At 34.4% G+C, this 21,675-nt stretch overlaps 1 protein-coding gene across 5 annotated transcripts in view; it reads left to right on the forward strand.

The window, feature by feature from the left end:
- DYM (dymeclin) overlaps positions 1-21,675 on the forward strand; it is a 590,636-nt gene that overhangs the window by 483,739 nt on the left and 85,222 nt on the right. For all 5 annotated transcript variants that reach the window (XM_051969633.1, XM_051969632.1, XM_051969635.1 and 2 more), the window contains one exon: positions 220-402. In XM_051969633.1, the coding sequence (XP_051825593.1) occupies positions 220-402 (183 nt within the window). The remainder of the gene's footprint in view (positions 1-219; positions 403-21,675) is intronic.

Below are 21,675 nucleotides of genomic sequence, written 5' to 3' on the forward strand. Positions count from 1 at the left end.
CAGTAATGGAAATATGTTTTAAAAGAATACACAGATTTAACCTATATCAGGCTGCTTATAATCTTGGGGAGAAGGGGAGAAAAGGAAAGGAGGGAAAAATTTGGAACACAAAGTTTAATAAAAGTGAATGTTGAAAGCTATCTTTTTATGTATTTAGAAAAAAATTATATTATTAAGACTATTTCATTTAACCTGTAATATTTCCTTTTGTTTTCAAAGGCACAGGACCTGAATGTGATTGAGGAAGTGATTCGAATGATGTTAGAGATCATCAATTCCTGCCTGACAAATTCTCTCCACCACAACCCAAACCTGGTTTATGCATTGCTTTACAAACGGGACCTCTTTGAACAGTTTCGAACTCACCCTTCATTTCAGGATATAATGCAAAACATAGACCTGGTAAGTATGATCAGAGCTTGCAATCATTTTACAAGAGGTTATTTTTAAAAGTGGAGACATGTTCAGACTACAAAGAAGGTTTGGATTAGCAAACCTTGATCAGAACTATAGCAATGACATTGCAGCCACTCTTTTCAATTCTAGGAAAACAAGAATGCTTTAACTTTCACCATAGTAGTGTTTTACCCTTTATTTGTGAAATGTCTTTTTTTATGTCCCTTTAGCTCACTCAGGTTGAATCAAGTAGAATCATGGTTTCTGGATCTTTTTTTTTTCCTTAGAGGCTTGGCATCTGTCCTATCTTAGAGGCTTGGCATCTGTCCTATCTGTCCCTTACAAATTCACCCCTCTTTTTTTCCTCTTTTTATTTTTCTATGTATAAATTTCTTATTCTGCTACCTTATCTGACCTTGTTACATGCAAATTACTGTATTTATCTTACTTTACTCCATTGGTCCTCTTCCTTGTAGCATTTTCTGATGCTTCTTATCTACACAGAAGAGTACGCAGCTCCCCCTTGGAAAGCATTGAATTAGATAAAACAGAACTGTAATAAAGTCTATAGAAAGAACATATTTTTCCCCAAAGGCTTCTATTAGATTTGCCCCCATTGCACCTAGGGACTTATGAACTGAATGTTTTACACTTGATGCTAGTAAATGAATCATTTTACCGTAAATCCATTAGGCATTAAACCAGGCCCTTGACCTGTAATAGTAAGAACACTGTGTGGTTACCAGACAGCAGATTTAATAAAATTAAATAACAAGTGAAATGAACCATTAAAAAAATGCATTAAACATGTAACAAATTTTACAACAGAGACATTCATTGTCTACCAAAATCTCTGAACTATAGATTAATGTATTTACCTAGAAACATTGTTATCCTAAGAATATTCTTTGGATTTAAAAGTAATTTGATATCAGGGAAATTTTTTCCAGCTTTTGAATTCAGGTCCTCCTGATTTCAGGACTGGTGCTCTATCTACTGTGCCATCTAGCTGCCCCCAAAAAACATCTTTAATAATATTTCTCTCATCTCATGGTTAGGTGAACATCTGATTTATTTTAAATTGCTATTTTTCCTCACAGAAATGATTGTAGACTTTTAAGGTACTTGCTCTCTTCATGGATTGAAGAAATTAGCAATATGTAGGACTGTGAAGTGGGGTTCTAACACATTTGGATAAGTACTATTTTCCTTTTGCACCATAAAGTACTGTTATTTACCTTGAATTACCAAGAATCTTAAATACTCTACTTTTTGAATAGTGTCCTCTGCTAAGAGTCAACACAGGAACCATGCTATTGATCCTTCACTTTCATGAGTCCCATTTTTTGGTCTCTAAAATATAGTCTTTATATTTCTATAATAAATATGTTTAACTTATCTCATATTATCTGCTATCTTGGGAAGAGGACTTGGGGGGAGAGATAGAGGAAAAATTTAAGACACAAGGTCAAAACCTTGTCAAAGGTGAATGTTGAAAGCTATCTTTCAATGTATTTGGAAAAATAAAATACTATTAAAAAATAAAAAGGAAATAAATAAAATAAGATATAGAAAATCACATTTCCATATTAAAGAATTTCAAGATCCTCATATGAAGTACAATAAGGAAGTCCAAATGAAAGGTCCAACTTTTATAGGGTCTTTCCATGAGAAACTTTTCTCTCTAAGCTGCACTGACATAAGAGATGGAAACTTGTATGCATCATTTTAAAAAATGAAATTGTTGGGACTACTCAAGAATAGATTTTTCTCTTTCAACCAGCCAAAGGAAAAAAGAAAATATGTTATTTTCTCTTCCATAAATATTATACTCAGATTTCCTATTAATATTTCTTAAATATTAATTAAAATTAAATTCTTATTTAATAAGATATTAATAATAAAAATTATTTAAAATTTTAAATTATAAATAAATTTATTAATAAATATAAGATAATATAAATTATAAATAATTAAATTAATAAAAATTAAATTCTTTATTTATGCCAACTTCTTGGACTTTATCTTATGTTTTCAAAACACGCTATAATTCCTCTGTCTGTAGTAAATTTTTTATACTAAAATTCATAAAATTTGTATTAAATTTATACTAATTTATAAAAGATATTAAAATAATAATTTTATACAGTGAATGCATATATTTTCCTCTTTAGTTGTATAGGATTAACTATTGGCAAAATGCTATCCTGTTTTATGAAGTTTATTACATTTTATGTGACAAAAGAATTATCTTTTAAGCATTTTGATCCTAGATCATAAATTTAACTCTACCTTGAATATATTTATCAGATGAATGATCTTTTAATTCCACCCACACTTTATCATTATTAAAGTAAAAAATAATTCCTACTGCTCACTCTTATTTTAAGATTAGTCATTAACTATTACTGTTTCTAATGCTTAGATAAATCTAAATAAATACATTATCTTGAATACTTTTATCAACTGAATGATCTCTTAATCTCATCTACATTAAAGCCAAAGAGAGCCTCTGGAACTTTTTGAGCTGAGGACTGACATAGTCATGAAGTCAAAGGTGACACTGAGTTGTTAACTTGAATAGCCAGAAGGAATAATTGTCAGGCAGCATTTATTGATGACTTTTCTGTGGGAGGCACTATGCTAGGCACTAGAAATATAAATACAAAATGTGAAACAATCCCTGCTCATAAAGAGCTTTATATTCTAACAGGGCTGACAACAAGTACATAAACTAGTGCATAGAGAATACATATAAAGTGGTTAGATTAAGGTACTTTGAGAGGACAGGTTCAAACAGCTGAAGGAATCAAGAAAGGTTTCACATAAAAGGTTGTGCTTGGGGGTCCTAGTGCCTTTAACAGAAATTGGGAAGTTAGGAAGAGGGGCAAATTTGGGAGAAGAAATCTGAATTCTGTTTTGAACTTGCTGGGTTTGAGATTCCAAAAGGACAGCCAATTAAAAATATATAATAGGTAGTTGGTGATGTGGACCTGGGGTTCTTGGGATATCTATTTAAGAAGTCTTAGGGCGGGAGAGAATATGGATCTCAAAATTTGAAAAAAAAAATTAAGAATTATTTTACATGTAATTCAGGAAAAAAATAAAATAGAATAGGAAAAAGAGGGAGAGAATGTGGAACTAAGAGTAAATAAAATAAATGCTAAAAAAAAAAAAAAGAAAAAAAGAAAAAAAAAAAAAACAGTCTAATCCAGAATAACATATAAGGATCGATCCTTATATGACTATAATTCACTTTTTTGCTGAGCCCCTTATTTACTACATACTTAGTTATATGTTAATGCTATGTAGAAGAAACCTGGCTTACTTCAACAATGTGTAATCTAGTGCATAAGAATTTTGTTTTGTTTTATTTATCTCAAGTTCGGCATAAGCCAACAACAACCAATGGCTACCCATAAGACTAATGCATCTTTGGACTGTGACAACATGCTGTTCCAAACTATTGAGATATTAGCCCCAGTGTGCTCTGCACTACACAGTACATATTTCAACAAGTATATACATATCTTGGAGCAGCTAGGTGGTACAGTGATTAAAGCACCGGAACTGAAGTCAGGAGGGCCTGAATTTATATGTGGTCTGAGAAACTTAACATGTCCCAGCTGTGTAACCCTGGGCAAGTTACTTAACCCCAGTTGCCTCAAGGGAAAAAAACAAAAAACAACTCTCTTTTTTTTTTTTTTTTTTTTTTGGGGGGGGGGGGGGGGAGTGTGCCCAGGCAACTGGAATTAAGTGACTTGACCAAGGTCACACAACTGGGGAGTATTGAGTGTCTGTAATCAGATTTGAACTCAGGTCCTCCCCAGTGCTCTATCCACTGCACCATCTAGCAGCCCCTAACAAATACATATATTAAACACCATCATACTATCTTCACTGGCCTCTCATTCCTCAAGTTCCCACATTGCTTCTCAGTAGATGTCTTGACCTACTGGTTGAAGGACCTGGAGATGTCTGTTCTGAAGGAGGGAAGAGGTAGGAATCACATCCTGACTATCTTTGAGGATCCGAATGGCTGTCCTATGAAAAAGGATTAGATTTGTTCAACTTGGCTCCACAAGGCAAAACTAGAATCAAGAAATGGAAGTTGCAAAGGCAAATCTAGGCTTGCTGTTAAGAAAATTTTGTAACAATTAGCAATCAAAAATGAAATGAATATGTTTCCCCACAATAGAGGTATTTGGTCAAAAACTGAATAAACCACTTCTTGCATATTATTCTAGTATTAGATTCTTGTTTACATATCACTTAATCTAGATGGTTCAGAAATTGTCTTCCAACTGTTGAGATTCTGTGGTTTTGAGAAAAATAGAATAGAATCATTCACTAGGAGCTCTCACACTTTATACTTTCTCTCTTTTTTCTTCCTTTTTCTAAGGCAAAGTGGCCTTCTTGCCAGGTTACCATTTCTCCTTTTGTCCTCAGTCCTATCCTGTCTAGAATCTTTCAGACCCTGCCATTAATATTCAAGCCCTCATAGTTGAATTCTAATACTATCACTCAAATGAAACTGCTTACTCAAAAGTTATCAGCAATCATTCATACTGTAACTGAAAAAAAATACTGAATTCACTACTGATCAAAGAAATGCAAATTAAAACAATTCTGAGATACAGCCTCATATCTGTTAGATTGGCCAATAGGCCAGAAAAGAAAAATGACAAAAATTGAAGGAAATGTGGGGGAAATGATTGTTCCCTTGTTGGTGGAATTGTGAACTGATTCAACTAGTCTGTAGAGCAATTTGGAAATATGCTCAAAGGGCTATAGAATCATGTATATCCTTTGACCTGACAATGACATTACTGGGCAAATCTCTTAAAAGAGATTTTAAAAACAAATGAAAAAAAAAAAAATGTGCAAAGATGTTTATAACAACTCTTTTCTCAGGGTAAAGAGTAAGAAATTGGGGAGAGGATCATCAATTTGGGGAATGGTTAAATAAATTGTGGTATATGATTATGATAGTATATTATTGTTCCAATAGAAACAATGAGCAGAATGTTCTCAGAAAAATCTGGAAAGACTTCCAAGAACTCACGCAAAGCGAAATGCTTTATGTACAAAGTAATAGCAATATTGTAAGATGATCAGATATAAATGATTTTGCTATTCTCAGGAATCCAGGACTACTTTGAAAGATTTATGATGAAAGACATTATTCATACCCAGAGAAGGAATTGATTGTGTCTAAATATAGATTGAAGCATATTTTTTAAATTGTATTTTTCTTGGGGGGGGGGGGAGGATCTGTTTTATTTCACAACATGATTTTTATGTGTTTTGCATAACTTTACATGAGCCTTCTCAGTGCAGGGGAGCTGGGGAGGAAGGGAGAGAATCTGAATGTCAAAGTTTTAAAAATAAATGTTAAAATTTGTTTTACATGTAACTTGGGGGGGGAATAAAAAATATTAAATAAAAAATGTTAACAGCAGTCTCTAAAACTGAAACTCTAAAGGCTTTTTCTTAGTCCTTATTTTTCTTGACCTTTCTGAAATCTTTACTACTATTGAATACTTCTTCCTCATAACCTTTTTCCTTTCTTGTCTTCTTTGGCACTTCCCATCATTCTCCCTTTTACCTTTCTCATTACTCCTCAGTAACCTTTCCTGGGACATTTTTTCTTTTTACATACATTTTCTTGGAGATCTCATCAGCTTCTAGGAGCTAAAACATCATCTCTATGCAAAGAATTCCAAAATTTCTATGTCTAGATAGAATTTTTCCAAATTTCAAGGACAATTTCAACATTGTTAAAACCCTGCTACATTTCTCTTCCTGAATACCCCACTAGTACCTTAAACACAAAAGATCCAAAACAGAACTAATTGTTCTCCCCCCCAAACCTACTCTTTCTTCAGATTTCTATTTTTGTGGAGGGTAGCACTGTCTTTCCATTTATTCAGATTTATAAACCCAAAGTCATTTTTGACTTTACTCCTCCCTCCATTTTCCTTATGTAATCTGTTGTCAGAATTTGTCAGGTCTTACCTCTAAATGGCTCTCACTTCAATTTCTTTCTCTTTACTCAAGAAGCATCATTCTGATTCAGGCTCTCTTCAGTTTAAACTTGAAATACTGTAGTAGACTCTTGGTCGGACTTCCTGCTTCCAGAACCTACCCTCTACAATTCATTCTGCCAAAACAGTCTCCCTCAGCCACAAACTCACATGCTTGATTTCTCATTGGCTAGATAAAATGCAAAAGCCTTCTACAATCTGACTTCTCTCTAATTTTCCAATCTTATTTCATTCAACTCCACATCACAAATTTTACCTTCCAGCCAAACTGGCCTGCTAATTTTTTCTCAAACAGGATCCTCCATTTCCTAGCTCCATCCATTCTCTGAGCCCTTAGAATGAGTTCCTCCTTCATCTCCACTTCTCATACTACTTACCTTCTTTCAAGGCTCAAATCAAATGCCGTTTTCTATCGGAAGCCTTTCCTAATCCCTAACTCTTGTTCTCTCCCTCCTCAGCCCATAAGTATTCATTGATTGACTCACTGACTGACCTGTTAAATCCTCTCAGTAGAATGGAAAACCCGGAGCACAAGAAGACATTTTGGGGAGCCTAGCAAAGGCTAATTTGTACCTGCTGCCTGTACTTTAGTCAGGTCCCAAACTATAGTGTCCTAGGAAGAGAGTGATGTGATCTGTACCTACTCATGATTTTAAAGGGAGAGAAGATTGCAGAGGAGTCTCAGATGCTAAAGCTGATACTGAGCAGAACTATCACCTTCCCAGAGCTTGTGGAAGTTTACCACCTCTTCACCCCTCACAGAGTAAAATTATGATTTTATGCATGTTCTATCAGTCTGGAGAGAGAATGGGTAAGAGGCTCTAGCTCCTCCCCAAAGACTTAACCAAAATAAATTGAATTCTGTAGTTCCAATGTGAGGGAAAGGAATCATGGGCATTATTACTGAGGTACCACTGGACCCACCAATTAAAAGGTCAAGATTTAACTTACATATCATTTCTTTTTTTTTAAGCTTTTTATTTTCAAAACCTATGCATAGATAATTTTCAACATTCACCCTTGCAAAACCTCATGTTCCAATTTTTTCTCCCTCCCCTAGACAGCAAGTAATCCAATATATGTTATATATGTGCAGTGCTTCTATACATATTTCCACAATTATCATGTTGCCTAAGAAAATCAGATCAAAAAGAAAAAAAGAGAGAGAGAGAAAACAGAATGAAAGCAACAGCAACAAAAAAAAGTAAAAATAATACTATGGTGTGATCCACACACAGTCCCCACAGTCCTCTCTTGGGTTATAGATGACTATCTCCAACACAAGGACTTTGCAACTGACCTGAATGATCTCATTATTGAAAAGAGCCACGTCCATCAGAATTGATCCTCATATAATGTTCTTGTTGCCGCGTATACAGATCTCCTGGTCCTGCTCATTTCATTCAGCATCAGTTCATGTAAGTCCCTCCAGGCCTCTCTGAAATCATCCTGCTAGTCCTTTCTTACAGAACAATAATATTCCATAGCATTCATATACCATAATTTATTCAGCCATGCTTCAACTAAAAGGCATTCACTCAGTTTCTAGTCTTTCATTGAATGGGATGCTAGACTAGCTAACTTCTATTATTCCCAAGCCAAAAAATCCATGGATCTATGATTTTTTTTTTAAATTTTTTATTTAATAATTACATTATATTGACACTCGTTTCTATTCCGATTTTTTTCCCCCTCCCTCCCTCCACCCCCTCCCCTAGATGGCAAGCAGTCCTTTATATGTTGGATATGTTGCAGTATATCCTAGATACAATATATGTTTGCAGAACCGAACAGTTCTCTTGTTGCATAGGGAGAATTGGATTCAGAAGGTATAAATAATCCGGGAAGAAAAACAAAAATGCAGATAGTTTACATTCGTTTCCCAGTGTTCTTTCTTTGGGTGTAGCTGCTTTTGTCCGTCATTTATCAATTGAAACTCAGGTCTCTTTGTCAAAGAAATCCACTTCCATCAAAATATGTCCTCATACAATATCGTTGTCGAAGTGTATAATGATCTCCTGGTTCTGCTCATTTCACTTAGCATCAGTTCATGTAAGTCTCGCCAGTCCTCTCTGTATTCATCCTGCTGGTCATTTCTTACAGAACAATAATATTCCATAACATTCATATACCACAATTTACCCAGCCATTCTCCAATTGATGGGCATCCATTCATTTTCCAGTGTCTAGCCACTACAAACAGGGCTGCTACAAACATTTTGGCATATACAGGTCCCTTTCCCTTCTTTAGTATTTCTTTGGGATATAAGCCCAATAGAAACACTGCTGGATCAAAGGGTATGCACAATTTGATAATTTTTGGGGCATAATTCCAGATTGCTCCATGGATCTATGATTAACTCCCTTTCTGTATCTTTGTAAAACCTTTGAAATGGGTAAGACCTTTAAATAAGGGTAGAACTTCAACAGGAATAAGTACTGGCCCGGTAGAATGGTCCAGTTTTTGCTCAATGAAAGTAAGGCTCTTACCTTCCTCAGTCACTAACATTCTTCATGTCATGTTAAACTCTGTGCTGTTGTCCCACCCAATGAGACCTCGCCATCTCTCTCATCTGGATGTTTCTCTTCCATGAAGGTTCAGCTCACCTTCTGTTTCCCACACCTTTCCTGGCCAGAGATCATCTCTGCCTCTGACAGACCCTTGATGCTTCATGCCTCTCCTATGTGTGTACTATATTCTAACAATTATTTTTACAGTTTGTGAACATGATAGTTTCCTTACTAAGAGGAAAACTTGTTGTTGTCAGGAACATCTTATTTCTCTCAAAGAAGTAAGAGCTAGAAATGGAGCTTTGAAAATTGTCTCTGTAGAGATGGCTGAAGCCTTTGGAGTAGATGAAATCTTCAACAAAGAGACTGTAGAGTGAAAGAGCCAGATGTCAGAAGATTGAACCTTGAGGATAATGATATTGAAGAAGCAGACCCACTTAAAGTAACTGAAGAGGGAACTGAGGAGGAAAGCTAGAGGGTAGAGTCTCAGGGAGAGAGCAAGGGAGGAAAGACACTCTGTTAAACATGGCAGAGAACAGAGAATAAAGAATCATGGGACTTAGGGCTGGAAAGGAACTTGTCATATTCTCTTTAAAATGTAATCTTTTCTGTTGACGTTTTCTTGGGATTTCTGGGAGCAGTCTTCTTTTCAGTTCAGTAATCACCACACGAGTACAGCCAGGGGTTAAAGTCCAAATTCTTTATCGTCTCCTTCACTTGGGGCTAGGCTAGTTTTTCTGGAGGCCTTCCAGATCTTGGTTTCAGTGGAGAAGCGAAGGAAAACCTGCCACCACTTCTCTGTCTTCCCTAGTTCTGATTCTGGCTGAATTTGTCGGAGCTTATATGGTCTCTTATCAAAGGTGTGAATCTTGTGGAACTATAGTAAGTACTAAGTACATATACTGAACTAGAGAATTGTTAAGCACCATGCTAAATAATCATTGTCTCTATCAATTCCACTGACTTAGTACCTTGTTTTTTTTTTTTTTTTTTTTTTTTTTTTTTTTTTTTTTTTTTTGAGGGGGCTTGTTTATTTTTTTTTATTTATTTATTTTTTTAATTTTATTTTATTTAATAATAACTTTGTATTGACAGAATCCATGCCAGGATAATTTTTACACGACATTATCCCTTGCAATCACTTATGTTTCGTTTTTTCCCCTCCCTCCCTCCTCCCCCCCCCCCCCAGGATGGCAAGCAGTCCTATATATGTTAAATATGTTGCAGTATATCCTAGATACAATACATATTTGCAGAACCGAACAGTTCTCTTGTTGCACAGGGAGAATTGGATTCAGAAGGTAAAAATAACTCGGGAAGAAAATCAAAAATGCAAATAGTTCACATTCATTTCCCAGTATTCCTTCTTTGGGTGTAGCTGTTTCTGTCCATCATTTCTCCAATGAAACTCAGTTAAGTCTCTTTGTCAGAGAAATCCACTTCCATCAGAATACATCCTCATACAATATCGTTGTCGAAGTATATAATGATCTCCTGGTTCTGCTCATCTCACTTAGCATCAGTCCATGTAGGTCTCTCCAAGCCTCTCTGTATTCATCCTGCTGGTCATTCCTTACAGAGCAATAATATTCCATAACATTCATATACCACAATTTACCCAACCATTCTCCAATTGATGGGCATCCATTCATTTTCCAGTTTCTAGCCACTACAAACAGGGCTGCTACAAACATTTTGGCACATACAGGTCCCTTTCCCTTCTTTAGTATCTCTTTGGGATATAAGCCCAATAGAAACACTGCTGGATCAAAGGGTATGCACAGTTTGATAACTTAGTACCTTGTAATAATCCTTTGTTTCAAGTTCAGAGTTCTGGCCCATAACAGGAACTCAGGGATTTTTTTGTTCCAACCTCTTCATTATAAAATGGGGATGCAGGAGGCAGCTGGATGGCACAGTGGATAGAGCACAGCCCTAAAGTTAGGAGGATCTGAGTTCAGATCCAGCCCCAGATAATTAATACTAGCTGTTGAGTGACCCTAGACAAGTTACTTAACCCCAATTGCCTCAACCCCCCCCAAAAAAAAAAAAAATGAAGGGGCAGAGTTATAAAAACCCTGTGGCTTGCCTAAGAAAACTGAGATTTGTGGGGCAGCTAGGTGGTGCAGTGGATAGAGCACTAACCCTGAAGTCAGGAGGACCTGAGTTCAAATCTGGTCTCAGACACTTTAAACACTTCCTAGCTGTCACCCTGGGCAAGTCACTTAACCCCAGTAGCCTCAGCCAAAAAAAAACAAAAACAAAAAAAACAACTAAGATTTGATACCAATTCTTTGGATTCCAAATCCAGTTACTAGGAACTAAGTAGACATATGTAGTAATATATAATTAATAGGAGTAACATGTATTATAATAATCATATGCATAATAATAAGCATGTATAATAATCTGGTCAAAAATTTTACCAATGAGCACTTTCCTTACTAATCTATAATGTGCAAAATACTGACTTCTTTCTCTTTTATGAAAATTGAGACATTTACCTATCTCCCGCCTCTCCCACCCTCCATAAATTCCCAAAGATTTCCGGCTGTGGCCCTGAGATAATAGTCCATTTCTGTGACAGTTTATGGTTTACACATTGTGTAAACTGTCACATAAACTGTCACAGAAATGGACTTTTGGTTTACACAATGTGTTTTTCCCTCTAATTAAACCAGAGAAGTGAACTGTACAATATTATCCCCATTTTACAAATGGACCACAGTGTTAAGGAAGTAAAATGATTTTGCTCAAGGTCAACCTACTAGAAAGAATCAACTTAAACCCAATTCTTATTCCAAGTACCACATTCTTTCTGTTATATCATGGCTCAGATCACATCTACAAATTCCTTTAGGAACTGGGATATAATTCATTTGAGGAAAGTAGGTACATTCAGTATCTTCTTATGACCTTTGGTCACAATGTTGGTTATATTCTCTCAGATCTAAGTGTCTTTTTTCTTAATGGAGAAGACCAAAACAAAATGGAGGCTGAGCAGTTTTTCCTACGCTCATGTTTACACATTATTCTGTCTTCTTCAAACACTTCAGATCCTTTTCTTGATATTGCCTTGGACAAAACTAAAGGAAAAAAAAAAGAAAACTTTTTATTTCCTCTAGCATTTTGTGAGCCTCAGATTTCCTGGCTCTTCTTTCAGTTTTACTTTCTCTTTTCTATTCATCCTTGATTTGGGGGCCCCTCCTTCTGCCTTTTATACAAGTGCTTAAAGAGTCTGTACTCATTCAGAGTATTGGAACAATACAGACATGAAATGACTAGAGAACAATTGCAAATAGAAAACATTGCAGTTTACAAACAAATGTTATGAAGATGCCAAGTGCAGGAAAGGTCAGTGCAATATAGATTTAGTCAGGAAAAGGCTCTCCAAAGGCAGTGCATCTATGGTTCCCTATTTTTATTTCCTTTAATCACATGCCCTTTTATTCTTCTTGATGTACTCAGTAGCAAATTGATGATAAAAAACTTAATTTTTTTCCATTCCAATTTTTTAGGGTAGGTAACTCCCTAGCAGATATCCTGTCATTTATATTGTTAACAAAGCATGATCCTTTGTTGTTTGTTTGAGCTGATCAAAAAATTTCCTTAGTGCAATATTAAAATTGTATTCTAAACCAATACAATTTTGATTTATAGTTTAAAAAAAAAAAGTAACCTCTACCTTCTTTGCCTTCATCCAAATAAAAACCCACTTGTTTTATAATTTCCAAGCGTCACTCAGAAACAATTTTTTTTTTGCTTTATCAATCAAAACCATTCTGTTACTTTCATACTAGTTTGTCAAATTCTCTTCTCATATTTCATGTCTGAAAAATATCAAAGTAAAATGACAAGTCATGATACTATATGCTGGGTACACCTTTAATATTCCCTTCAAATTGTTTTAAGCTGCAAAAAGTTAGTCTTTCTTGTGAATTTTCATGGTTTGACTGGCTTGCATTTTTCATATTTTCTTTTAACTACAAATATTTGTGGATGTTAGAGTTTTCCATTTTTACAAAATAGTATTTTGATTTAATGATCATTTTAACAATGTTCATTCCTTTCAGAAATTAACAGACTTTAGCAACTATTTGTTCTTTGAATTAAATGAATTTTTTAAAATTGAAAATAGTTTCATACTGGACTTTCATATTAATAATAAAGCTAATAAGTAAAGGAGAGCAATAACTTGTATAATTTTTGCCATTTTAAAACTCACTTTCAAGAAACTAATAATTATTCTCAGTAAATCTATTATTGAGTCTTGTCTCTAAGGATTTCAGAACAGTTTTTGTCCTTTTTTAAATGAAATAGGACAAATGGGTAAAAAAAATTGCAGCTTGTTTTAGAATTAAGAACTCTGACATTTTTTATAATAATACTTAAGCATTACTTAGACCATGTCAACCTCGAGAAAGGTCAGCATATTTTAAATTAATAGACTAAGTCATAAAGAGTTATACCAGTAATGAGTCTGGTCCTTTTCCATTTGGCCTTTGAAGTGTTAGACAATAGCAGGCACACTATTTATTATTGCTATGTTGAAAAGAGCAACAGTCTTGGATTCAGATAATATGGGTTGTATCCCAGCTCTCTGCCTTACTGGCTGTGTAATCCTGAGAAGTCAGTTACCTTTGCTGTACCTAGATGTGGTGTTAAGAGACTCTGGACTAGTGGCTTCTCTCAGAATCTCAAACCCTTTATTTGAAATATAAGTGAATTTATCATCTTGGAAATTCTTTGAGTGTTTAAAAAAAAAATTTCACTAATTCTTCTTGTACTTGCTCTGTACTTGCCAACAAGGGTTCTCTAAACTTGAACTGGCCTGCAGAGTGAAATTGTCTTTGACAGTCTTTAAAAAGTAAGCTTGATAAACTAGTCCCTGAAAAAAGATGAGAAAACAATTTCCTGCCTTCTTTGCAGAGGTGGAAGATTATGGGTATAGAATATTGCAAATAGTGTTGTATTAGTTGTTATGTTGGTTAGTTTTTCTGAACTGCTTTTTAAAATCTTTTTTTTTTAATTCTTTGTTAGAAGAGACAATTCACAAGGGAAGGAAGGAAGAGAGCTATATTCAGAAATAAAGATGATAGAAACACAAAAGATATCAACAATTTTTTAATTTAAAAATTCATTTAAAAAAGTAATCTAGGGCCTCCATTTCTATCATCAGTTTATTATGAGAAAATAAAATTCCAGCATATAAAATATGCTTTCATGGGTATAATTATCAAGGTGGTTGTGAAAGTTGTTGTAAAGAAGGTGCATTATAAATCTTACTCAAATAGATCTGTGATCCATATCTATGATCTCATTAATGTGGATATGACATCATTGATGATGATGATGACTTCAAAACCAAGCAGAACAGCTGGTGATGAAAGAAGAGACAACTGGGATTCTGAGCTCTTTGTAAAGAGAGGCTCTGGGAGAAGTTTTTTGCTCCATTCTCCAGAGGAAAAGAAATGAGGATACTGATGAGGCACTTGAGTATCAGGGCTAAAGCAGTCTCCATAATGAGTTTCCTAATGTTAAGTTTATCTGGGATGATGATGATGGGTAGAATTGAAACCAGGCAGAGTAGCACATGCCCATCTTTTATCACTTTTTTTCACATGTGAACAACTTATCTTCCTTTTTATATAACATTTATTTGATGATATCCTTTTAGACTACTTCTCTTACATAATTCCTCATTCATCCCATGCTGCAGTGTACTCATGCCCAGTAGGCACTGGGTGCCTTTGCTCTTTGCTCCTCTTCATCCATTCTCTTGAGAATTGAAATTATGTTCATTGTGGTCTTTCTGTAGATACTTAGAGTGAGGCTGGCAATATACAACCACCACACACTCCATAAATTGTTTCCTGTTGCCTGTGGTCACACAATGAAATCAGTTTTTCCAATGTTTTTGCCTCTTCAAGAAGAACTTGTGAATATCCTTTTCTTTAGCTACAGCTTTCTTTAGTTGTCTGGTTTCATTTAAATTGAGAATGTCAAAATTGAGGCAATTGAGTTACTTCAGATGTTATACTAAATGGTGAATAGAAGTGGATAAAGGACTAAACATAAGATCAAGAAGACCTGAATTTGGATTCAGCTTCAGACAATTGGTAGCTAGCTATGTGAACCTGAGCAAGTAACTTTACCTTTGTCTTCTTTAGTTTCTTCATCCATAAAATGGACACATTCATGCTTATTTCATGGGGACATTGTGAAGATCAAATGAAATAATATTTGTAGATCAAATGAAATATTATTTGTAAATCACTATATAAATTATTATTGTTACTATCATGTCCATTAAATCCAAAAGAAATTCATTGAATTTCATTGAATAGGTTCTCACATTTATATGCCAACAGCTGAGTTGCTGCTAAAAACAAATCTAAAAACTTTTCTCTCTATTGCGTTGTTATATGTGATGATAAGTTCTTCCAGATTTCTTATGAAATAGATTCATCATAACAACAGATAACATTTATAGAGCATTATAAAACTTGCAAAGCATTTGACATATATTTTTCTATCTTAGACCATAATGCCAGCTTAATAATACCAGAAGGGGAATCTATAATGTTCCTAGTCTCTAAAGTTTTCATGTTCTTGATATTTCCAGGTGTCTTAAATAGTCATATAAAAAGCTGCTTTACTTGGTCTGCCCTGAAGATTACCATTGTGGGGAGGGGAAAAGGATTTTTTTTTTCCTGTGCTCCTAGTAGTCAAAAACTTAAAAAATTTTCACTATTCTTTTTTTTGGATTTCTTCCTTCCTTCAAGACTTTTGAAAGTTCCATTTTCTTAATTTATCACCTTATTTTCTTATACTTCAGGGTTATATTTTTTTTCTGTCAGTTCTACCTATATCTCTTACTTATATATTGTAAAACCATCTGTTCTCCATATATCCAATTTTCTCTTGCTAAGACAATTGAGAAAAGTTCTTCATTGTCTTCATCTTGTCTGCCTAATTTTTGATTGTTGTTGTTATCTTTGTCAATAAGTTCTTGCATGTTTTTTAGATGTTGCTATCAAAAAGTGAAAAACCAACTACCTAAAGTTCTTTTAAAATTCAGCAACTATTTCTGAATGCCTAAAATAAATAAGCAAATATTCGTGGCATCCAATTCACTAAAATTCCTGGTAATATTTATCTTTCTTTAACATTTTCCAAGCATCTTTTTTTCTTTCTCATCCTTTATCTTCCTTATTTTCTTCTGCCTCAAAACATCTCTGAAATGTTTGCTTATGTTTACCCTGGCTATTTTCTTCCTTCACAGACCTAACCTTGAAAAGAATGGGTAGTGGAAGAGGCCAAATGTCTTCCATTATTTTTAGCAGATTGGAAGTTGAGAGTTGACATTACTAGTTAAGGCATTCAGTAATGCTTAGACTAACCTTGAAGTACATTTAACTTCTCTTGAAAGAGTCAGACATAAAAAATCTGCATTTATTTTCTAACTAACCTTGACTCCAACTTTCTCTTTTGTCATTCTTGGTGTCCAGCCTGTAGCAGTGCCGTTTCCACAGAATGATTAGGACTTGCATCTTATCACCAATAAAGCTCATGGAAAAAGAACCAGGTTTTATCCTGTACAGCACATTACACAGAATTGCTATTCAATATATATTAGATTGTGACCAATACATTGATAATAGAAAATGTTTATCTCCATTCTGTCTATCTCAGATGGAAAATTTGGTAGATTATTTCAATACCTAACTGAATTCTGCAGCAGGACTAAAGAGAAATGGAGGCAAATAATACTGCAAGAAAATCTTATTAGCTGAAAATAACGGGCAGACAGTGCAATATGAATTACATGAAAGCCTACATAGGTAATATTTTTAAAGATGGAGAAGTTTACAACTTTCTAAGTATGGCATATATTATATAAACTATTAGATAAATAGTAAAATTAAGAAAGTTAATTTTTCAAAGTTATCCTTTTAAAAGTCTGCCTATAAAATAATAAATACTAAATTCCAACAACAGATAATATACTAGTTAATTGTTAACCTACAAATTACAGACACTTTGAAGGAATAGTTGTCTATTCCTCCATTTGAAGAATCCTGTGGTTTCAAAATGCATCCCATCCTTCAAGGAAAACATTTTTTAAATGTTTATTCTTTTTAAGAATTGTGTCATTTTTAAAGTGAGCTTTTTAATATGAAATTTTCCTATGCCAATGAAATCACAGATTCCAGCCCTATATCCAGGAAGTTTATATGCCATGTCAGATAGAATTTGAAATGTTTAGTTTTACTACATGCAAAAAGACTATGGTATCTCAGGTCAGGGGGGAAAAGCCAGACTTTAAGTTAAAATTTACATTCTACCTCTAAATTTGACAAGAAAGATAAGCCTGAGGAATATCCTTTGATGTAAATTTTATATCCCAAGTTGTGGCTGTTTTCATACAGTGCAGACTTATACTGTTTTTGATATCTTTGTCATTTGCAAAGGGGATAACTTCAATTTGTATTCATTGGGGACTACCATTTCCTGCTGATTAAAAATGAAATTAAAATAATAAGAATAAGAATAATTGCAATGGATAGTTGTATAGTGCTTCAAAGTTTTCCAAGCATATTACTGATACATTATATCATTTAATCCTGCGAAAAGTATTTTCTCCATTTTACAGATGATAGAACTAAGGCTCAGAAAGGATTAACCAGATTGTCCAGAGTTTCAGAGATAGTAGTTGCCCAAAGTATGAACTTCAACTCTGGTCTTTTTGACTCCAGGCCCAGTGCTTTCCACTTTATTCCATCACTTTACCCAATATATTTTTCCATAGGTTATAGTTACCACACAGTTTAGAGGGGTTGCTGAGGTGATATGAGGTATTAGGAAGAGTATTGGAGTCTAGAGATACCCACCAACTTAGAGACCAATAAATCACTGAATATGGTTCTGTTTTAGTCTTCTTCAAAGATGGAGACACTACCACCTGCCCTCACCTGTCATCCTTCACATGGTTCCCTACATACCTTATTTATGTAGCACTTTATAATTTACAGAACAATTGTATCAGCCTTGTGAGGAAGGGTGTCCAGGCACCATTATGCCCTTTACAGATAAAGACTCTCAGGGTCCCAGCAGCTAAGTGACTGTCCCATAGTCAAACAGAGAGTGCCCCCACGAGGATTTGGACCCAGCTCTTATGACTCCTAGCGCAGGCCTGGGTGTGCCAATATCTCTGCCCCTAGATAACATCAGCTGAAAAAGCACTTTGAAAACTCTTCTGAAAACCCCAGTATCCAAATGTAAGACAGTGGTGTCTGTCTTACATCTCGACACTCAACTTCCAGTGGCCAATGCTTTCTTCTATAAAATTATTTTGTAGTTACATATTTACTTTGTATATATTTATATGTTTATATATGTCTCTTGCCAAAGAGAATGTAAGAAACAAGGACTGGGGGTTTTTTGTTTGTTTTTGTTTTTGTCTTTTGCCCTCCAGTGCCTAGCACACAATAATCATTTAATAAATATTTGTTCATTACTTGAGTGATAAATGATTTTTGGATAGATGAGTATGCTAGTAGGAGCGATATTTATATTATATATTGTCCTTAATACCTGCACTAGTTACTGGATTCCAGATGAAGTTAGCCATTCTAGGATTATCACTCCAATGCCAGAAAGAATCTTACAGACCTCAGCTTTCAGATGAGGAAACTAGGGCCCAGAGAAGTAAGATGATTTAACCCAAACTCACATGGCTTTGAACCCAAGTCCTCTGACTCCAAATCCCATCATTCAATCCATGACACTAATTCTGAATTTTATAATTAATCCATGAGAAATGAATTCATTTTCCATTCCTGCTACCAAAAAAATAAAGTGATCTTAATCCTATTGAAATCTTATCTTCTCCTAAATTAGTTCTTAAGGTAACCTTATGTGGAATAATGCTCTAGATTTACCTATCTATAAGGGACAGGGACTGTTCTGTATTCTACATAAAGTTCTCTTTTATGCCATGATCAAAATAGACATTCTCTAAGTCCTGGCCTCAGGTAAAGATAATAAGTAGAATATAAAGTAACCTAGTAGTTTAATTTAAGCTAATGGATAAAACTTTAATTTAAGCAAGTGCATGAGATTAAACTAAAGGGTGCCTGTTCAGAATGGGAACATTGAAATTCATTGATATTTTGAGCACTCTAAACAGCAGAAATTTTGTACAAATTTTAGCATTTTTTGAAAACAAGGAATTTGTGCCTGGCATTTTTTAGTATATTGAGCCATTAAGTGCCAGAGTTATTCAGTTTTTATGTGTCATCTTTTCATGAGTTTCCTCTGAATAGAATCCCAGCTGTACCATGTGTAGAATTAAATCACCTTTATTATCAAGCTCATGTCTTTCAATACTAGTTCTTACGTGCCTCTGTATGTAAAGGTGAATTAGTGTGCTCATCTGTTACCAGTTTATTGTTTCATACACAAACCAGTATGTGTTTCATAATTTTTGTTTTGATGCAAAGTTCTGTGCCCCATTCTTCTCCCCACATTGTGTTCTCTTCCCCTTCCCCCAATCAGATACATAGCTGTAGTTTCCTCAAGAACTATGAATATATATGTATGTATATATATATATACACTATATGCCAACTACCTATGGAATTCTTCATACTAGGACAGTGGCTACAACTGACTTGTCTCAATACTTCTGTTCAATGAAATTTGAGAACTTATGAAAGAAAAGAATAGTGATACAACTCACAAGCACTTCATTTTTTTTAACTCCACTACCATTGTTTAAATATCCAACCCTTTATTGAGAAAATAACCTTTTACCAGCCAGGAGGGAGGGCTTGCCTGGCAGGTTCTAACCTCCCTTATATATATTCATACCCCAGAAAAGCACAAAGCTTCACATTTCTGTAAATCTGTGATCTGGTGAACGTCATCCACAGGTTTCTTGACAGGGGGTTAAACGTGACTTTGACATTACTCGAAAAGTCTAGCTGACTAATCAGAACATGACATTGAACAATTACTGTTCAAAGCCAATAGGATAATTGAAGGTAATGTACTGTACTTAGGTTTCATGAGTTGCAGCCAAGGTCTGCTCTGAAATATGGTAGACAGAGGAAGGTTGTAAAACACCCACTGTGGAAAAATATGTTCCTTTGAAATGTGGGCTTTGAGTTAGACTAACAAAGCATTCATTTTTATTTTGCTTTAAAATTTTTCTATTCTTGGCAATTATTGGGGTGGGGGAGATTAGAGGAAAGGATTGACCTCCTTGAACAGTTTTGATGGGTTGCTATGGCAAATGATAATAGCTAGAGCTGTGTTGTTATCATCACTAAAATTACTGTTGTCTACAATATCTGATTTGGTTGGGGAAAATAGGCTGAAATCCTTGAATGAATGAGATTGTTAGTTACATATATTCTGACCTCACAGTTTTACCCATTTGAAATGTTTTGACTAAGCTAAAAAATCAGCAAGAAAATGTTGATTACAATCCATTTGATTGTATAGTCATGTCAGTTAAATGAATGATGATAATTTTAACTTTTAAAAAATATGCAGAAAATATGTTTGAAAAGAAGAGTATCTTATTTTAAGACTATTGTTTCATTTGAGTAAGTTGATCTTCTGTGCATATAGCTCTTCTAGTAATGAGGATTCCTTGTGATCCAATAATCTTTTGACCCAATAAAATCAAAATGATCAAAAAATATAATTTAATGTTGCTCCATTTTAGTCATTTCTATCTACATATGAATTCTACAATTAAACCTTATCTTGGATTATTTAGATATATTATACAAATATTCGAAAGAGCCCAAGAACATTCTGTAGAAAGTTGAAATATATGTACTCTTACAAGCAAATACAAAAAAGGTAGAAATTGCATGTATGAGCCTCAAACATAGAGTAACCTTTAAAATATAAAATTTCACTTTTAAGATGCTTTTAACATTGTTTTGGCATTTGTATTGTCCACTTTTCAATCTCTGTATTCAAATCGAATAGTTTTGAAAACTTATCACTTCATTTAAAAGCAATGTTAGTTTAACTAAATCATATGTGTGTTCTCCTCTAAAATATCCAAAAATTAAATGCAAAATAAAATTGTTAACATATAATCATTAAAATTTTGCTTTAAAGAGGTCTTAAGAAATCCTAGATATCATAGACAACATTTTGATTAGTTTTTATTATTACATTATCTTTCATCTATATTATGCTTCTCTTTTCAATTATAATCATATACAATATGCCAAGCACCTCTTCTGGCAAGACATAGCCAGTCCTACACACCATGGACATGATCCTAGATCTGGATCATACCCAAAGGAGCTTTTGGTAAATGGGGGAAAGCAGTAATGACTGGCCCATATTGAAAGACCAGCACTGTGTAGACAAAACAAACTTCTCTCCCACGTTGCTGAAGAGCTGGTGTTAGCAAATTGTTTAAGATAAAAGAATGAATTAGTAGAATCAAAAGTAATCGAGCCATCAGCTGTTTTTGTTTTCACTAACTCCAGTGGAGTTGTGAGACATAATTATGTTAATGGTCCCTGGCTCCAGCTGGGTCTCTTGGCTTTCCAGAACAAAAGCAGTTCAACAGAGTTTATGGGATGCAGTTCACTTGTTCTATTAGAATGGCGTTGGGGAAAAATTACTGGTGAAGAGTTAATATTCAAAATAGAATAACCTTTTAAGTTTTAAAAAGAAAACATGC

Source organism: Antechinus flavipes, chromosome 1 (assembly GCF_016432865.1).
Source record: "Antechinus flavipes isolate AdamAnt ecotype Samford, QLD, Australia chromosome 1, AdamAnt_v2, whole genome shotgun sequence".
Classification (NCBI taxonomy): Eukaryota; Metazoa; Chordata; class Mammalia; order Dasyuromorphia; family Dasyuridae; genus Antechinus; species Antechinus flavipes.